The following is a 20,258-nucleotide window of genomic DNA, read 5'->3' on the forward strand; positions in this document are numbered from 1 at the left end:
CAGTGGGATCAGCTTTTTCCGTTTCCCAAGAGACGAGATGCGGCTACAAACGTGAGTGCCGGCAACGCGACGCGACAAATAGCAGCCGTCACATGCCGACAGAATCTGGGGAGTTGACTTCCGTTTTTCTTCAAAATTCAAGTAAGCGACCTCTGCCTTGGCACTGACCTGCTTCTTTCATGCTGGGTGATGTTAATTTTGAACACGCACTTAGGAAGCAAGCACCGTGACGAATATGGTCGCGTTCGTGTTTACGCGATTCAAAGCACATGAAATGTAGGCAGCTCTCCATTTGACATATTGTGTTAGAGCAGTGTGGACTATGTGAACAGCGGTTTTCTGTGTAGCGAAGAAGCATTCGAACCTATGGCCGCATCCATTGATGCACCTGTAAAACCAGCAACTTCGACCACGGCCGAGCCAGATACGGATAGAGTGCTGCTACACGATCATTTACGATCGCGATTTAGCTCGATCCGGATCCATTCAATCCTGATCGAGCTTCTTGATCGCGATCGTAGATGGCAATCGCCTGCACCCTCAATACTCACTGAGCGCAACCAAATGCCCGCACATGTCCCTCGATGGCAGTGTAATGCGCTTTAAATGAGTGGTACGATTTCATCATTCCCGTATATATATAGCGCATGATTCAGACGTTAAAATTAAGAGGTTTAACTTGCAGAAATCTCGATCTGATTAAGAGGCAGACCGAAGTGGAGGCCTCAGTATTAATTTTACCTTATAGAATACATGCACCCAGTGCACGATACACTGGCGTTCTGCATTTCGCCGCCATGTAGATGTGGCCGCGGAGAGGGGATTTGAAGGGGCACCTTCGTGCTTGGCAATGCAACGCCATAGCCATTGTGCCACTACGGCGGGTCTAGTTCAGTGGCGTTAACGAGGTGAGCCGTATCCTTCTGGATGTGTTTATCGAGGAGACCTTTATTAAAAACGTGTGCCGCTAAATCACACGTGCGGCCAACACTTCGGATCGTTTTTCGACTCGTCTACGAGGTAACGATCAGGATAAACTGCTCGGCGCAGCTGAAGAGCTTCTCCACATACGATTGATTGGCACCTGCTGGCAGCGAACGTACATAGAAAAATCCATCGCAGCAGATTGCCATGATGGCCATGGCGCAAAGGTAAACTTTTCCCGCCCACCAGCACTTTGCACACCTCTTCACCCTCGCCATGGCCCGTGACGTCACGCTTTTTACGATATGGACGGGTTCATTAAAAAAAAATGGCTGTGGCTTAGGTAAGGTTAAGCCCAGGATGCGAAGCATACTAGCCTTTATTTTAGTTGTTGAACCACTGTTTAGCCTGGTGAACTGCTGTTGCTTGGCTATATTTGGTTCGGCTAGACGAAGAAACAAGTCATGCGTTACTCTGCTTCGCATTCAAGAGTGGAACGCGACAGCGTTCCCGTCGACCCGCCAAGGGGTTTAAGACAATGGGCTACGGCGCAGCGACTACGCGCCCCGCATTGGACGCGGTGAGCGTCGAGCAACGCAGCGTTCGGCGCGGCAACGAAATGTGCGCCTGAGCAAGCGACGCACGCCTGAGCCTTAGAAACAGCTCGTTTCTAAGGCAACACCGCATTCACTAGAGGCGCTTTTGTACCGCTTTGAAGCATCGTACTCGTGGCTCAGTGGTAGCGTCTCCGTCTCACACTCCGGAGACCCTGGTTCGATTCCCACCCAGCCCATCTTGCAAGAGTTGAGCCAAAGCCACCTAGAAAATCAGTCTCTGTAGCACGCCGCAACCTTCGCTTCTCATTCTAATGAGCAGCTCTGTCTCCAGGAGGCACCTCGTGAGTGTCTAGCAGAGGCAAGCGCAGCTGCTTATATACCGCCGCGACGCCGCGAGCGACGGCGCGAGTTGGAGCCCCGTTTCTCCTCTGTCGTGACGTCACGGTGTCACGTGGTATTCAAGGCGACACCGCCGCGCCTGAGGAGCTGGGTTGAGCTCTCGTAATATGCTTCGCATAATATTCCGCAGAAACCATCTCACGATGACTGTCGACGGTCATGCGTTTCGCATTGAATCACTAGAGTCACACAACGTATTGTCACCGTCGAAACAAGATATGTATGAGGCATGTAGTACAGCGGGACTCCTCTTTCGCGCTTCCCTAAGAACATTGGGTGCCTTCTACCGCCAGCACCGCGAAGCCTGCGCGTGGCCTCCGAAATACAAGGCGCGCCGGCGCGTGCGAACGCCGAGGGACTCGGCATGCGGCAGCCGGGCTCCTATCTCGCGCTTCTTTCTGGACACGTTGTGCCATCTAGTCGCGCTGTCGAAAAGCCCGTGAGTGACCTCCGAGATGAGAAGCGTGGCGCACCAGTGCCTTCGAACGCTGAGAATTGTTCCCTCACTTGCCGCACACTCAGTGGCACATACTCAGTGATTCAAGTTGGCGAGACGTTCATTCACGAATCGCACATATCCAGTGCATTCGTGGCGCAGCTCGCTAAAGGGTTGACATGAAATTCGTTCATTGAAAAGCGACACATACCCTGTGCAATTGTGCACAGCCTGCTAATTCGTTGGGTTGCAGTCCTTCAGGAACCCTTGCGACGTGAGCTTGTTTCCGCTCAGCATCGGAGAAATTTAAAGAATCTATTTCGTCATTGCAGAGCGGTACATTTCCTGTTGGCGTCAGATACGTTCATTGAAAAGTGGCACACACCTACTGGCACATTCCTCAGTTGCCCAAGTTGCCATCGATGGGGTTCACTGAAGATCTGTCCAGACCGAGTGGCGTATAACCAGTACTCCAAGTCGGCATCAAAGAGTTTCTTCGCACTGTAGCACCTACGCAGTCCCGCGTCCACAGTGACCCATGTCGGCGTGAAAGAGGTGCGTTGAAGAGCGGCACGTATGTACAAATTGCCATATATTCAGTCACCCAGGTTGCTCCAGTGGTTGGTTTCGCACCCGGCTACCTGAGCACAGCAACCCGGTGGGCTACCCATTGGATCACTGACTACCCAGTGACCCAGGTAGGCGGCAAATCTAGATAGAAACATGCAAGCGACAGACAGACAGACAGACAGACAGACAGACAGACAGACAGACAGACAGACAGACAGACAGACAGACAGACAGACAGACAGACAGACAGACAGACAGACAGACAGATAGATAGATAGATAGATAGATAGATAGATAGATAGATAGATAGATAGATAGATAGATAGATAGATAGATAGATAGATAGATAGATAGATAGATAGATAGATAGATAGATAGATAGATAGATAGATAGATAGATAGATAGATAGATAGATAGATAGATAGATAGATAGATAGATAGATAGATAGATAGATAGATAGATAGATAGCCCTCAGAAAATACGTGAAATGCCCAAAGCATGCGAACGGCATTAAAAGGAACGAGATCTTGAACACGCGCGCACACACACATTACACGCACGCAAAAATGTTTGATAGTAATATTCAGTTTATGTCGGAGTTTTCGCAGTGATCACTCATACCCGCAGAAGTTTACAGGAAGACGGTTGAGAATTGAGAAAGATCTCCGTCGGCTGCCGCGGTTAATAGGATCAAACAGTGTTTATGTTGCGACTTATTTGAATAATTGTTGGCATGCCTTTGACCTGGTCGCCTCGATCCGCTCTCTCACCTGTGAAGATTCTTTCAAAATGCGTTTATGCACATTGCACTCAGCGCCGCCCAGAGACCAATACCATCGAGAGGTCTAGAGTTAGACGTCGTCACTTAATTAACAGGATATTGAGGAAGCCGCAAAGCCCTAATGAGCTCTTCAAAGCTGACGCTCGATCTAGGCCAAGGCTGCAGTCTGCAGAATGCTGCGTTCGGAACAAACAGGGAGTCATAATGCACTGAAAGTTTATAGTGGTCGTAGTACAGATTCAAACAACAGCTAAGCTCGCTTGATTTTCAACTTACAAAAGTGTTTTACGTTACTTTGAATGTAGTGACGGTAGGCACACCTATTACTTCTGTACTTACAAGCGCTGATTCGTGTTCATTATTAGATGTAAACGGATGTGAGCACTTCAGGAGCCTGTCATACCGGACGATCACTTTCGGAGATACTAGCACTCTTGTGGGACGTGGCGTCCAACGTGACACCCTACTGGAAGTGACTGGAGTTATGTCCAATGGCTTAGCCAATCAGCGCTTGCTGAAAGTGATATTCCGATAGTAATGGACGGATAATACTGTGACAATGCTTTTAGAGGGCCCCTAACCCACTCTGAGCTCCAAAATTTTGTTACTCAGTGATAGCTCTTTACCAATCTATTGGACTGGAATCTATTGGAATCTATTGGACTTTACCAATTTACTGGACCTCGACGCGTATTCTCACCAACTTCATGGAGTGCGTCGAAGACTGCGGGTCACGTCAACACTTCAAAATAAAGGCTCTTTCATTGCCCACCTGTAATCGCCCTCCGTTCTACACCGAGGGAATGGAAGATTCATAGGAGGTTCACTGGTGCACAATGGGCGAGCCCCCTCCATTCTCGGAGCGCACAGCCACGCAACCGTCTCTCTTCATGTTGCCCCTCGTCCCTCATCAACAAACCAATCGACAGATTTTACCTTGGTGACGTACCACGCAGCAGCCTTCTGGCGTCACGATATGCGAAGAAGGGACCGAAAAAGCACGGAAGTGGTTTCTAGAGCACAGCTCGGCGCCCGTTCTTGCGGCGAGCATCGGCGTTACCGGCGTAACCGAGCGAACGAGCACAGTGATAGATAAGAGCCAACGCGGCACGCAGCAGGGGACGAAAAAAAAACGGCGAAAGAGAAGAAACGCGAGGAGGAAGGCGGAGAGGAGGGTGCAGCGGAACCATGAGGCGGAAAGCGGAGGAGGGTATGGCGAAAGCGAAAACGTGACAACAAAAAGCACAGTGTAAGGACGGTGGCTACGAGATGGCGCCAGAGTAGCGTGCGTCGTCTGGGAGGTTTGTCAGCAACGTCTTCTGTGAATCGCGCCCACGCGTCACCCACGCGCTAGCCCCACGCGCAGGCTCTCACGATCTCCAATTAGCCAGACAGCTAGTGGCGCCACTCTTCGCTCCGTTTGTAACGTGCCGCACGAAAGCGATTGTCCATGCCAGCCAATGTACTGCGAAATGAAAACACCTAGAGACTTGCGCTCAAATATCGCATTATGAAATGTCATTATCACCGGTGAATTTTGTTAATCCGTTCTTAGGGTACGTCGCGCACTTTCCTGGGGTTTTTATGTTTGTACCTAATCGTTTTCCCGCCTGCTTGGGTCACTGGGTAGTCCGTGGTCGAATGGGTAGCGCATCGGGCTGCTGTGCTGAGGAGCACTGTTCCAAACCAACCGTTGGGCCAACTTGGGTGGCTGAGTACGGGGCAATGTGTACATATGTGTGGCTCTTCAACGAACCTCTTTCACGCTGCCATGTGTCACTGTAGACGCCAGACTGGGTTGGTACAGTTACTCAATTAAACTTTTTCACGCCGACTTGGAGCACTATGTATGTGCCGCCGAGTTTGCGCTGGTCTATGATTAAGATCTTTGACGATGACTTGGGTAATTATGTGCCACTGGAAATGTGCTGCTTCACAATGACGAAAAAGATGCCTTAAATTTATCAGATGCTCAGCGCGTCCCTAGCGTTCCTGAAGGGCAACAACTAGACGCTTTAGCAAGCTGCGCCACAGATGCACTCGGCATGTACTGCTTTTCCATGAACGTCTTTCTTGCCAACGTTTTAGCGAGCTTCGCCATGAATGCATTGGGTATGTGCCGCTCTTCAATGAATATCTCACCAACTTGGGTCACTGAGTACGTGTGTGCCACTGGTTGTGCGGCAAACGAGGTTACAATGCTCAGCGTTCGCAGGCACCAGCGCGCCACGCTTCTCGTCTCGGAGGTCACGCACGAACTTTTCGGCGGCGCCACTAGACGGCGCAGCGTGTCCAGAAAGACGCACGAGGTAGGAGCCCGGTTGCGAAATGACAAGAGTGTCTCAGCTTTCGCACGCACCGGCGCGGCATGCATTTCATAGGCCACGTGTGCCGGCTTCGCGGCAGCGGCGCTAGATGGCATCGAGTGTTCTTATAAGTACGCGCGAAAGAGTATAGTGCCGCTGCAGTGCACTCATACATAACTCATATCTATGGAGGCAATACATTGTATCGCTATATTGATTGAACGCTAACGCTTCACTGTCGACAGTCGCTGTGCGATGGGTTCTGCGGTAATTCTTTTTCTTGGTTCTTTCTTTTGACTACACTTCGCTTGGGCTCTATTTGAGAAACTTATCAGACAGACATAATATAACGTTGACTTCGCAATCTACGTCAACTCCCCATAAGTAGAGGACGTGGAGCTTTTCGGCATAACAAAGGATATATTTAGTAAGGGAAGGGACACCACACTGCGGGAGTAGGTCACTGAGCGCGTTAAGATGTGGCAGTTAAATGTTTGACAATGACCCGGCTGCATATAAAGCAGCCCGGTGTCTCGTTAGCTTGTTTTCTGCATGCAGACATGGTGGCCGCTCTGGTGATGGGCGGCGTTGCGAGCACGGGACTCGCCCACTTGTTGCTGACCGCTCCACCGTACGGCGGCCCCTCGGTGGACAGCGGGGCAACGGACAGCGCCATCGAAGTGGTAGATGGCGTACAGGTGCGTCGAACGCTGGGCATCCCGTACGCGGTGCCACTGAAAGCACAGTACCGCTTCGGAGCACCACGCCTGCTCGACTACGAGCAATACTTGCACCGCCACGTAGGAACTGCGATGTGGCTAGGCGGAGGGTTTACTCGGCTCGGATGCCCACAGGTACGGAAACCGTCTGCGTATCTCTGCATTGGCGCTAACGGGAAAGCTTTAATGTACATGTCCACCAAAGGGCAATGCCAAATCACTTTAAAATGGCAGTGTAGATTTCCTGAACTCTACTTTTATTTATTTGGCGGGAATCGCTTGCTGTTTGGAGTTAGGGCCAAGGTATTTAAAGCTAAACAATGCGTCTCAATGTGTCGTCACAGTCTTCAATATATTTTCGCCGCTTTTGGGTCATCTTCCTTTAGAAAAGGTTCATATAATTAGATAGGTTCGGTCATATGTCAACTTAGCACACCATGTATGTTGTCGTATTTCTTGCTTATCGATTAACAGTTTACTATATTTCCAGGCACGCGTTGCCCATGTCCATGACGTGGAGCTGATGCATAACATTACGTTAGATAGGGACTTGGAATAACATGTCGATAGCCCGACTTATGTGAACCTTTCGTCCGGTAAGTGGTGAATTTATTGTTACAGTGTATTGTTAGCAGACAACTGAATTTGCAAGCAGTCACCAGAGCAGCGGTTACTTGTGATTATAGCTTATCGTAAATGATGAAAAGTGGTGGGCACAACCATATTCATCTCCTACCTGTGCCACTGGAGTATGGGGAGCGTTGATGTTTGTATTTATTTCAGGTGTCTATTTACCTGCTGTGTAGTGAATACTTGGAGTAGACATAAATCGTAACGGCTGTTAATGTCGCTAATCTTGAATTGTGAGCAAGTTCCATTCTTTCCATTCATTAGTATGTTCATTGCCACGGTGCACTGCACCTGATAATTCAGCTGCTATCATAATATAAAGGGTGCCTATTGGATGTCATGAGAATATTCTGAGCACAAATTTTTACAAATATGTCAGAGCTAGTTAGGTGATCGAAGCCAGCCAATGAGAATGAACTGCTGGCTAAATGTTCAAGTGACTCTGCCAGCAAAGTATCTTCTCTCTATATTATATTAGCCACACTGCTTTGATCAGTAGGCTACATTTTTCTTTGGACATCAGTTTTAGAACCGTACATACGCGGACACTTCTTTATTTTATCGTATTCTGAATAATATAACCAAACCCAGCTTAGATTGACATCAGCTTCACTTATGCACGGAGTTGACTTGCTTCATGTGAGAAAAAGACATCTTTGCGTAAGTAAAAGGAATTAGTCTTGTACAAAATATAATACGTACTAATGTCTCGATTGTATAAGTTGTGCTCTCATTTGACGCACACAGTAGCATGTGAACACGAAAAGTGTACAGTCCTCGCGTTTACGTGCATATCTGTGTAAAAAACAGCACAACTTCAATAATGACATGTCGCACCGACTAGACCCCGTCAAAGATGTTCTTTACAGTATTCATCTGGTCTTATATAAATTTTATTACGCGGGGTAGTTATATTTCATACCTTTATGCAAACCAATTTATGGAATGTATCTGCTACATGCGAGAATACATATATTGGACCAATGACAGTGCCTGAGGCAGCAGCGTTTTATTTAGCCTTTTCCATCGCTTCTTGGAATGGCCTTGTTGACTATGCCGACTAAACAACTCATACTTTTGTGTTCAGTGTATCAGCACTGAAATACTGAATGCAGCTACAATACTTTGTACACAGATGAATTCCAGCGCTCATTCCGCTCGTCACTTGTTCTTCAGTCATACACGGTGACTGCACTTGGTGTCGTGAGCTCTAGGCTCATTTGCTTAGCCCTTTCGATCAAGTGACATCTCATCTTCAACAATAAATTTAGTAGAAAGCCACTACTGAACCGATAGCTCCAAGGCCAATTCCTGCACGCTGGTGGCCAAATAGATTGTGTGCGGAAGCTGTGTGTGATACATCACTTCAGCTACACCAAAAATCACACAGCTCAACCCGCTACATGTACTTAAGTCGCTGACAGAGGCAGATGAAGATGTTGCACTTATGCAACCGTCACTCATCCCTTGAAATGTGAATGACCCAAACCTTCGTGAGCATATCGGTCACACCATGCGATAGCAGAAATGGGAACTAAGCTTTAGAATAGTGCCACCATCTCAGCCGGTTTGTCATGATTTTCTTGCATGCAGGTTTCTCGTTTATACTTCATAGGTTTTCTATTTTATGAATACTCAGCTTTCATAACAATTACTGCACTAATGAAGACACCGCACACATACCCCTACTGAAGGCGGTATCTGTACGTGTAGAGCAGAGAGAAGTTATCGGTAAGTTATAAAATAAACATGTAAAAATGCGTCGAACACAGTATTGCCACATTAGAAGATACACCACCGGCAATACATGCACAGTCAGAACATGCTATAAGTACCCTTTGTGTAAAATGGAGACGTGTGAAGTCGAAAACTGACTTGCCTTTGGATATGAACGTCAAAGAAACACTCCAATGAGGACTTCTGTCTTCTGTGTCAGAGGGTAGAATAACATAGGAGAGGTACGAAACGGTTGTTGTATGTAGTCGGACATTGTGAATGTGCTACTTAAGTTGCACCACGCAAAGCCATCAGTGTGCGAAGCATTGGAACAGTAACCATGAATGTCTAACATATTAGAAATATTTTGCTACAATAATTTAGAGTTCTAAATGATAAATCATGCTGTTTGGAGCCACAAATAGTGTATATATATATACACCGTGTAAATAGTTTCATACCTGTGACTACATATATATATATATATATATATATATATATATATATATATATATATATATATATATATATATATATATATTGTCACAGGTATAAAACTATTTTATTTACAAGGTGTATATAGACAGCAGCCGAGGATCCCGAGAGGCTGTTGCCCCTTCGACGTCTTTACCATCGACGACCTTGTTCTCTTTTGCCACTGCGTAACACGACCCCCGGCAGAAAAAGCACTGTCCCGGTGCTTCAGACTGGGCCGTCGGTGAGTGCATAGTAAGGCTTAAGCCGGGAGACATGTACGACGTCAGGTTATGTGGAACCGGGTGGCATGACGGAGGTCTCGGGGATTATCTCGTAAGCGACATTGGTCACTTGACGTAGAACACGGTAAGGGCCTTTGTAGCACGGAAGGAGCTTCTCGGAGAGCCCCATTCGGCGGCAAGGGGACCGAAGTAGCACGAGAGAGCCTGGTGCAATATAGGTGTCACGATGGCGGCAATTGTAAGCGTGCCGTTGAGATTCTTGCGATGCCAACAGACGAGAACGGGCAAGCTGGCGCGCATGGTCAGCGTGGGGGATAGCGTCGCGGGCACACTCGGTCCTCGAATCCTGTGTCAAGAGCAGTGAAGTGTCCAGTGGTAATACAGGGTCGCGACCGAAGAGTAAGTATAAAGGGAAATACCCAGTAGTATCGGGGCGTGATGAATTATAGGCGAACGTGACATAAGGGAGCGCCACATCCCAGTCCTTGTGGTCGGGTGAAACGTACTTCGATAACATGTCAGTAATGGTCCGATTAAGTTGCTCAGTAAGGCCGTTGGTCTGTGGATGATAAGAGGTAGCCAGTTTGTGCTTGGTAGAACATGAGCGCAGGATATCGGCGATGAATTGGGAGAGGAAAATGCGGCCGCGGTCAGTAAGGAGCTGTCGCGGGGCGCCATGTACTAATATAATATCCCGGAGTAGGAAATCTGCGACGTCGGTTGTGCAGCTCATGGGAAGTGCCCGAGTGATGGCATAGCGCATCGCGTAATCAGTAGCGACAGCAATCCACCTGTTACCGGAGCTGGACTCGGGGAAAGGGCTAAGGAGATCCAAACCCACGCGAAAGAATGGTTCAGGTGGAATGTTGATCGACTGTAAGTACCCGTCAGCGCCTCACGTTTTTTTCGATATTCCTTCAGTAGTACCCCGTTTGTCATATATTCGCATTGACTCAGTTTCATTCGACTTGCCCTCGTATATTTTGCAGAACTCCTGCTTTTTATACGTGCCCTCTGTTGCGGCTGTAATTTCGGTGCAATTACTCACGATACACGACCGCTGACAGCTGCTCCTGCGTAATACATTGGAACAAATGACAGTGTCATTGAGATTTTTCACTGGCCGTTGCATATCTACAAGAATCTAAGCAAGGTTCTTCAATGACAAAGTTTCATTAACATATTTGTCCTCAACTTGGTAATTTCATGGCATTTACATTTTTGATATCAGCGGCATGCACTGCCTTGGTGGTTTCGAACTGATATAGTTCTAAAGTTCGTGTGATATTTTCTTTACTTATTAAATAGACAAAAACATGGAAGCATTGATATCAGTTATTCTGAGCACAATTTTCGGCACATACAATTATATTCTTTTATGAAAAAATAGATATTTTACTTGTTTTGACAGTGCGTAGCATTGAAGAATTCGTTTGCAGCATCTTTGGCAATGGCAATGCAGTTATTATTCATGTATTTGATCCCCAGACAAATTGTTTAAGAGGAAGCTTCAGCTCGAGCCCAACTCCGATGCGGCCTATTCAAATACATGTAAAACGCAGAAACGCTTTTCTATGATAACCCCTGGATCACTTTTAATGAAATTTGTTGCATTTGAGAGAGAAAGTTAAATTATAATGCCCATTGCAAGCGTAATTTCGATTTAGGGCCTGAACATTGCTTAAAATATTTTGAAAAACTCGAAAGCTAGAAAAAAATAGAAGCATGACGTTTACAAACTAATAGCTCTGCATCAAGAACATATGTCGCTGTTCTGTAAACGGCATCTGTTATAACAGTCAAAGCGGACAAATTTGGTGTGTTGATTCGTATCTTACGTGAACTGGTTACGTTGTATACAAGGTTTCTGCGAAAGCTGTATTACCATAATACTAAATTTCTTGAGATTCATGTATAACATAGCAATTTTGTCCGCTATAGGTGTACTATTAGGTGCAATTCACAGAATTTTGATAGTGTTTTTCATTGCTGAGTTAGAGTTTTGAACTTGATAGCCTACTTTTCTGAAAATTTACGATTTTGGTCAATTTTTAATAAAGAATTGACAATCTGAATGAAAAAATCCAAACAAACAGTCACTAGAATTAACGTTTTTCTTGTAAATGCAACAAACTTTGTCAAATTTCGTGCATTGGTTGCCGAGAAAAACGAATTCTCCTTCTACATGCATTTAGATACGAGCACCCGAACTACAGCTTCCTCTTAAAGAGGAGGCCGAGCTGCAATGTTAGCCCCCCCCCCCCCCTCCCCGAACAAAATTTCTGGCTACGCCACTGATGGTATGGTATGGTAAACTTTAATGAAGTCCTGCAGATCGTGAGTCTTCACGAAGCGGGCCGCTCTCACGTGGGAACCGGAAGGCCGAGCCTCTCGGCCGCATCGTGGGCCTGCTGGACAGCCCAGAGTTGGTCAGCCAGAAGAGGGCTGCAGAGAACCACCTCCCATCTGGCCGAGCTGTTAGCGATGACAGAGCATGACCGGGCACACCGCCAGAGCATATGGTCTAACGTGGCTATATCTCCACAATCGTGGCAGGTAGCGTTGGTGTATGTATCCGGATAGATTTTATGTAAGAGCGACAAATTCGGATATGTATTCATTTGTAGTAGACGGAGCGTTAATGCTTGAGCTCTATTGAGGTGCGGATGAGGAACAAAGTAGGTTCTACGGCTGAGATAGTGGTGTTTAGTAATCTCGTTGTAGGTGGAGGGCGTGTCCCTGTTCTCTGGGGAGTCGGCTTCCGATTGGTCGAGGGTAGCGCGGTGGGCAAGTGCAAGCGCAGCCCCGTGAGCCGACTCGTTGAGGTTGGGAGGAGCACCCTTTATCTGACCCTGATGTGCGGGAAACCAGTAAATGAAGTGGTGCGTGATTGCCTTGCCCCCAATAAGTCTGAGGGCCTGTTTGGAAACGGTGCCTTTTTCAAATGCTCTGACTGCAGATCTTGAATCACTTTAGATGACATCCTGTGAGCTATCCAGCAGGGCTAGTACAATAGCCATTTGTTCAGCTATTTCGGAGTCCCTCGTTCGAACCGAGGCAGCATTGGTGATTCCTTGCCGACCATCAACAGTGACGATGGTGAACGCCCGACGTGCCTTACAAGAAGCGGCATCCACAAAGCTGACCTGTCGCTGATCACTGTGTATTTGCCTAAGGAGGTTGGCCGCCCTTGCCCTCCTTCTATCGCAATTATGATCGGGGTGCATGTTCCTAGGTATTGGCGCGACCGTGATGTTCTCACGAATCGACGGAGGAACGTCAGAGAACTCCTCCGCTACTCTATCTGGGTGATATCCGAGTTCCTGTAAGATGGATCTCCCTGCCTTCGTTGTTGTGCGGTGAGTTAGCTGTGCGCTCTCCTGGGCCCATGCAATCTCTTCAGGAGCGTTATGAATGCCAAGCTGCATTAAGCGTTCTGTACAAGTGTATACGGGTAACCCAAGAACCCGCTTGGTAATCTTCTTAAGCTGAGCATTCAATTTATCCCGCTCTGCCCGTTTCCATAGATGCATGGCTGCCACGTATATAAAGTGGCACAGAACGAAGGCATGCATTAGTCGAATGAGGTTATCCTCTTTGAGTCCATGATGCCGATTTGATACCCTCCGAACTAAACGAACAGCACTTTCAGTTTTAGCAATTAGCTTGCCGTATAGTCTTGCCATTTGTACCCCCTGACTCAACGATCATGCCCAAGACCTTGATTGAATCGACTCTGGGTATACGGCAACCGTTTCTTGTATATAAGTTAATGTCTCTGTCTTCTAACGATGTCCATCCCTTGGGCCTTGGACCGCGTTTCTTGGGACTATATAGCAAAAGTTCCGACTTCAAGAGGGAGCATCTGAGTCCGGTGGGTTAGAGATAGGTTTCAATAGTGTATGTTGCCTCCTCTAAGGCTCCCTCAACCTGACCGTCATTGCCTCCTGTGCACCATATAGTTATATCGTCAGCATACATGGTGTGTTTGATGCCTTCAATCTCGAGGAGCTTTCTGCTTAGGTCAACCATGGCTACATTGAATAAACAGGGGGAAATCACTGACCCCTGTGGGGTGCCCCTCTCGCCAAGTTCCAACAGTTGTGATACGAGATCTGCCACCCGGAGGGTAGCCTTCCTATCCGAGAGGAACGATCTAACATAGTTATAAAATCTCTCACCCAGATTGAGCCGAGATATCGAGGCTAGGATATGCGAATGTAGAACACTGATGAAGGCCTTCTCAAGATCAAGTCCCAAAACGGCTCGAGTGTCGCTAGAGTCGTTGTCTATGATTTGATGCTTAATCAGTTTCATGGTATCTTGTGTGGATAGGCCTGGTCTGAGTTATATCATACTATGGGGTAAATGTCGTTATTCTCCAGGAACCGGGAGAGTCTATTCAGGACCGCCTGCTCCGCTGCCTTACCCACACAGGATGTAAGCGAGATGGGCCTCAAGTTGTGAACGCTAGGTGTTTTGCCAGGTTTGGGGATGAATACGGCGAGAGCAGTGTTCCAAGGTTTCAGTTTGCCCAAGATTATTATATCGACAATCAAAAACTTCCCTCGTTTTGAGAGTACCTAGATAAATGTCCAGAAGTGCTGCCGCGTGGTTTTTATTGAGCGCCGTAAGCGAAACCTATGAGCAGCATGCCGCCTGATCCCTCATACTACGCAAGGGAGGCGCTTCCGACAGATGGCGACTCCGTAACTCCTCGCCCCCAATAGCGCCCCCGACAACTCGGCCCAGCCGTAGCTACCGTATTCTAGTACACTCTAGCCGTAGCAGACAACGTGGTTCAATACTCCGAGTCCAGAGCGTGTGCGCCTGCGCGAGTTGCTTCCGCCGCCCGACTACAGCGCTCGCCGCATCGTGATGCAGTGGTATACAGTGTAGCAGTGCGCTCCAACGTTTATAGATACCTATAAACGTTCGCGCGCTACAAGTTTTGCCCTAAGTATGAAACAGCCTGTGCATGTTATAATAGAGAAAAAGAACCGCAGAAGTAGTCTTAGGGCTGGTATAACGCAAAACTGTTCCAATCTGTCTTTATTCCAAATCCACGTTCACCCCCATCGCTCAAAATTTTTCAGCGGCGTCCATTTTGCCTGCCTTTCAAACGACGTCAGGAATGCTCAAAAACCGACACGTCAAAGTGATGTTTACGCACTAATTATGCTTAATTATACCGAACAAACCCGGAAAAATCGTGGAATTTTCATGGTTGCCAGATTGGGCTACTTTTTGTCCGAGTTGGCGTCAGAATTTCGCTTTTGGCTGTGTGGCTATTTTTGGGCTACATACTTTTCCTGCATAAAAAAAAGAACAAAAAATAATTAAGCAGGAATGAAAACACGCTGGAATCAATATTCAGATGACAGCAGGTTAAAGTAATTGAGTGCTTCTGCTACAAAATCAAAATTTGCAAGCCCTATGTGAGAGAACACATATGCACTTTAATTAAGAAAGCTGGCTTCAGGGAACACGTCTACATCCGCGAACTAACGCTACCCGCGCGCGCGCGCCAGCGAACATAGACTGTTGCTAGCTGTCTCCACGTGTGAGCCTTCGGCATCCTAGGCATAGAGTAACATCGCAAACGCAAAGAGTGGACGGATACCATGACGGACACTCGCATAGGCACCAGCGGCCGACTTTGGCTCTCAGCGCACCTAGCGGAATCGGCGAAACGCACCAGCCTCTAAGATGGTCGCGCACGCCGACAAATCTCGGAGGCTCTAATTTCAGTTTCGCTTGTGTGTGTGTGTGTGTGTGTGTGTGTGTGTGTGTGTGTGTGTGTGTGTGTGTGTGTGTTTTGCACCCAATCACGTGATTTTATGCAGGCGCTTGTGCCGCTGTCTATATGTTTTGACGACGAGCGCGCAAAGGTGCTTCACTCATGTTAGTTTCATTTGAATTCATATTTGCTGTTTCAAGCTGTAACTTAGCGCAACAATCATGCCAACTGTTGAGGAAGTAGAACTTTATCGCTTATGATATTGCTACGGAATAGTATTACCGATGACGAAGAGGCGAGCAGTACGAAGACGACGACAACGATTGGAGGCTAGCGCGGGCTGTTGCCTCTTGGCCAAGTGCGGCGTATTACGCTGTAAATATACTTGTATATAGCTTTTCATTTGCGTCTTCTTACGTAACATATCTGGTGGAGGTGGACGTTCCCTGTACCTCGTCACGGAGCTTAGCAGTGGACGGTACGTCGAGCCTAGCTTCATGGCTCCCGGCGATGACAATTCGACTCAGCCGCCTCCGACCCCTCCTGCCACTTCGACGACCTACATCTCTCTCCCTGCTCCTCGTGATCCTGGCGTATTCTCGGGCAAGGATGGGGACGACGTCGACGACTGGATCAGCCTGTACGAACACGTCAGCCGCAATAACCGGTGGGACCCTACTATCATGCTCGCCAACGTAGTCTTTTACCTCGGTGGCACACCTCGAGTTTGGTTTCGGACGCACGAAGAGGAGCTCACCAGTTGGGATTCGTTCAAGCAAAAGCTCCGAGACTTGTTCGGCAACCCCTACGGTCACAAACTTGCCGCGCAGAAGGCGCTTTCCGGCCGTGTGCAGACGTCAACAGAGCCCTATGTCACGTACATTCAGGACGTCCTGGCTCTGTGCCGCAAAGTTGATGCACACATGCCTGAGTCAGACAAGGTATGCCACATCCTCAAAGGCATTGCCGATGACGCCTTCAACTTGCTCGTGTTCAACAACGTCGCGACGGTGGATGCTGTTATCAAAGAGTGCCGCCGCCTGGAACTCGCTAAAAGCAGACGTATCGATCAGCAGTTTGCCCGTCTGCCCAACACCCCAGCGACTTCTTCCTGTGCCGACGCTCCTCGTCCCAACAACACCGGCGATATTACCAAGATCGTTCGGCGTGAGATTGAGGCCGCCTATCCGGCTGCCTTCGACTCCAGCCCCACCAACGCACCGGCAGTCACGGTTTCCCTGATCCAGGCAGTTGTCCGCCAGGAGTTCGAAAACATGGGCCTTCACACCATCTGCTCGGCCCATCACCCTGATACCCATCCGGCTTCTTCGATTTCGCCCCGTCCCGCATCGTCTTACCCACCACGTTTCCGCAACCCAGCTGAATGGCGCACTGCTGACGACAAGCCCATTTGTTTTCACTGCCGTCGCATCGGGCACATTTCTCGGCACTGTCGAAGTCGCTGGACTTCCCCGACCCGGTCTGCTTATACTGCCTATTCTCGCCCCTCGGGTGGCCCTTCTCGTCCTTATGCCGCACGCCCCGATAATGCCGCCACTGACTCTCCTGCGCCGAACCGCCCCTATTCTCGTTCACCTTCGCCCCAAGGACGACAATCTCGCTCTCCCCAGCCCCGTCGCTCCTTTTCGCCGACTCCCTTCGGACGCCGCTCCCAGCCGGAAAACTGAATGATGCAGCGCCTCGAGGTGACGCTGCATTGCTCCCTACGCCGCCAAATCCTCCACTGACGTTGCCCACTCATCTGAACCTTCTTGACGTGCAAGTCGACGGTGTTCCTGTATCTGCTCTTATAGACACTGGGGCGCATTTGTCGGTAATGAGCGCGGACTTTCGTACCCGCCTGAAAAAAATAATCACGCCCGCCACGACGCTTGTTGTCCGTGTCGCCGATGGCGGAACAGCCCCCGTAATTGGTATGTGTGCCGCCCGCGTCTCCTTCGCCGATCGCTCAACAGTCGTGCTATTCACGGTCATCGCCCACTGTCCCCATGACATCATCCTCGGCTTAGACTTCCTCTCCGCACATTCTGCTCTAATTGATTGTTCCGCCAGTACTCTCCGCCTTGACCTGCCTGTTCTGGATCCCGCTGAACCACACCCCAGTCGCCTCAGTTCCGTCGACTTTGTTCGCTTGCCACCTACGGCACTGACTTACGTTGACCTAGTGTCATCCCCACCAGTGCCCGACGGTCACTATATCGCGGCTCCTATACAAGATGTCCTCCTTACACACGGTATCACGGTACCTCATACCGTTTTATCTATTACGGCTAATTGCGTCTGCCTGCCCGTGGTCAATTTTGGCTTGACGACACAAGTGCTGCCACGCGGGATGTCTCTGGCCCAGCTTTGCTCATTCGAAGATCACTCAATAGCATCTATTGAGGTAGACAGCCATTCAGCCGATCCTCCCCTACCATCTCAGTCGACAACTTGCACCATCGCCGACTTACAGAAAATGATTGCGCCCGACATGCCGTCCGAGCACGCTCGTGAGCTCTACCGCGTTCTGTTTTCCTACAACCATATTTTTGACTTTCACGATCGTCCTTTGGCCCAAACTACAACTGTTCAACATCGCATTAATACCGGCGATGCCCCTCCTATTCATCGCCGCCCGTATCGAGTGTCACCGGTTGAGCGTCAAGTTATTCACGCTGAAGTTCGCAAAATGCTTGCCAATAACATCATAGAACCGTCATGTAGTCCATGGGCGTCACCGGTTGTACTGGTAAAAAAGAAGGATGGCTCATGGCGCTTTTGCGTGGATTATCGGCACCTTAACAGGGTTACCAAAAAGGACGTGTATCCCCTACCTCGGATCGATGACGCCCTTGACTGCCTCCATGGTGCTCGCTACTTCTCTTCTATTGACCTCCGCTCCGGCTACTGGCAGATTGCTGTGGACGATCTCGACCGCGAGAAGACTGCTTTTGTAACTCCGGACGGTCTTTATCAATTCAAAGTGATGCCGTTTGGTCTATGTAACGCTCCTGCCACTTTTGAACGCATGATGGACTCCCTTCTTCATGGTTTCAAATGGTCCATATGCCTGTGCTACTTGGACAACGTCATAGTATTCTCCCCAACGTTCGCTACGCACCTCGAGCGCCTCTCGGCAGTCCTGGACGTTTTTCGTCGCGCCGGTCTGCAACTGAACGCATCGAAGTGCCAATTCGGCCGTCGCCAGATTACCGTCCTTGGGCATCTCGTTGACGCGAACGGAGTGCAACCGGACCCAGGCAAGATCCATGCTGTTACGCACTTCCCTGTTCCGAAGTGTGTCAAGGATGTGCGCAGCTTCATCGGCCTTTGTTCCTACTTCCGCCGTTTCGTGAAAAATTTCGCCGCCATCGCACGACCACTAACCGAGCTTTTGAAAAAAGACGCCCCTTTCCAGTGGGGCGATAACGAGGCCTCTGCATTCTCGCATCTAATCGACGTTCTCACAACGCCTCCCGTTCTGGCCCATTTCGATCCTTCTGCGCCTACCGAAGTTCGTACTGATGCCAGCGGTCACGGAATTGGCGCAGTACTGGCACAACGCCAGCGCGGCAACGACCGTGTTATCGCTTACGCCAGCAGGCTCCTCTCACCCGCGGAGCGCAACTATTCCATCACTGAGCGCGAGTGTCTGACCCTAGTTTGGGCGGTTGCGAAGTTCCGCCCATACTTATATGGCCGACCCTTTTCCGTTATCACAGACCATCACGCGCTTTGTTGGTTATGCTCATTGAAAGACCCTTCAGGAAGACTTGGTCGCTGGGCCTTACGCCTCCAAGAATATTCGTTCTCTGTCACCTACAAATCTGGCCGACTACACAAGGACGCTGACTGCCTGTCTCGCTGCCCGGTAGACGAGCCTGACGACGCCGACACTAGTACCGCCGACGGCATTTTCTCTGTGTCTGCCTTCGCTAACATCGCCGATGAGCAGTACCGAGACCTATCGCTGCGAGTACTCATCGAGCGTCTGCGCTCTACACCTACCGACGCATCCGTTCGCCGATATGTCCTCCAGGGCGGCATTCTGTACCGAAGGAACTTCCTTCCTGACGGATCTGATCTTCTTGTCGTGCCAAAACATCTACGACAGACTGTGCTCTTTGAGATGCATGACGCACCTACTGCAGGACATCTTGGCGTAACCCGCACGTACGACCGCGTCCGCCGCCGCTTCTATTGGCCTGGTCTCGCTCGCTCCGTCCGACAGTATGTTGCTGCCTGCGATACCTGCCAGCGTCGGAAAACACCTCAGGTGCTACCTGCCGGTCATCTCCAGCCGATCACTGTCCCTGTGGAACCGTTCTTTCGTGTTGGATTAGACCTCCTCGGTCCGTTTCCCACGTCATCCTCTGGGAACAAATGGGTAGCCGTCGCAACTGATTACGCCACCCGCTACGCTATCACGCGGGCTCTCCCTACCAGTTGCGCCACTGACGTCGCGGACTTTCTCTTGCGTGACATTATCTTACTTCATGGCGCCCCGCGACAGCTGCTCACTGACCGTGGTCGTAACTTCCTCTCGAAAGTTATCGCCGACATTGTACGTTCCTGCTCCACTCAACACAGGCTGACTACCTCATACCATCCTCAAACCAATGGCCTGACAGAGCGGTTAAACCGTACTCTTACCGATATGCTGTCAAAGTACGTTTCCAAGGACCACCGCGACTGGGACATTGCCCTTCCTTACGTCACATTCGCTTATAATTCTTCCCGGCACGACACCGCCGGA

At 49.2% G+C, this 20,258-nt stretch overlaps 1 protein-coding gene across 5 annotated transcripts in view; it reads left to right on the forward strand.

The window, feature by feature from the left end:
* Positions 1-20,258, forward strand: part of LOC135915367 (acetylcholinesterase-like) — a 56,295-nt gene that overhangs the window by 1,624 nt on the left and 34,413 nt on the right. For 2 of the 5 annotated variants that reach the window (XM_065448401.2, XM_065448399.2), the window contains exon 2: positions 6,516-6,829. In XM_065448401.2, the coding sequence (XP_065304473.1) occupies positions 6,516-6,829 (314 nt within the window). The remainder of the gene's footprint in view (positions 1-6,515; positions 6,830-20,258) is intronic. The other 3 variants (XM_065448402.1, XM_065448400.2, XM_065448403.1) reach the window with 2 other exon arrangements.

The sequence above is a fragment of the Dermacentor albipictus genome, chromosome 1 (assembly GCF_038994185.2).
Source record: "Dermacentor albipictus isolate Rhodes 1998 colony chromosome 1, USDA_Dalb.pri_finalv2, whole genome shotgun sequence".
Classification (NCBI taxonomy): domain Eukaryota; kingdom Metazoa; phylum Arthropoda; class Arachnida; order Ixodida; family Ixodidae; genus Dermacentor; species Dermacentor albipictus.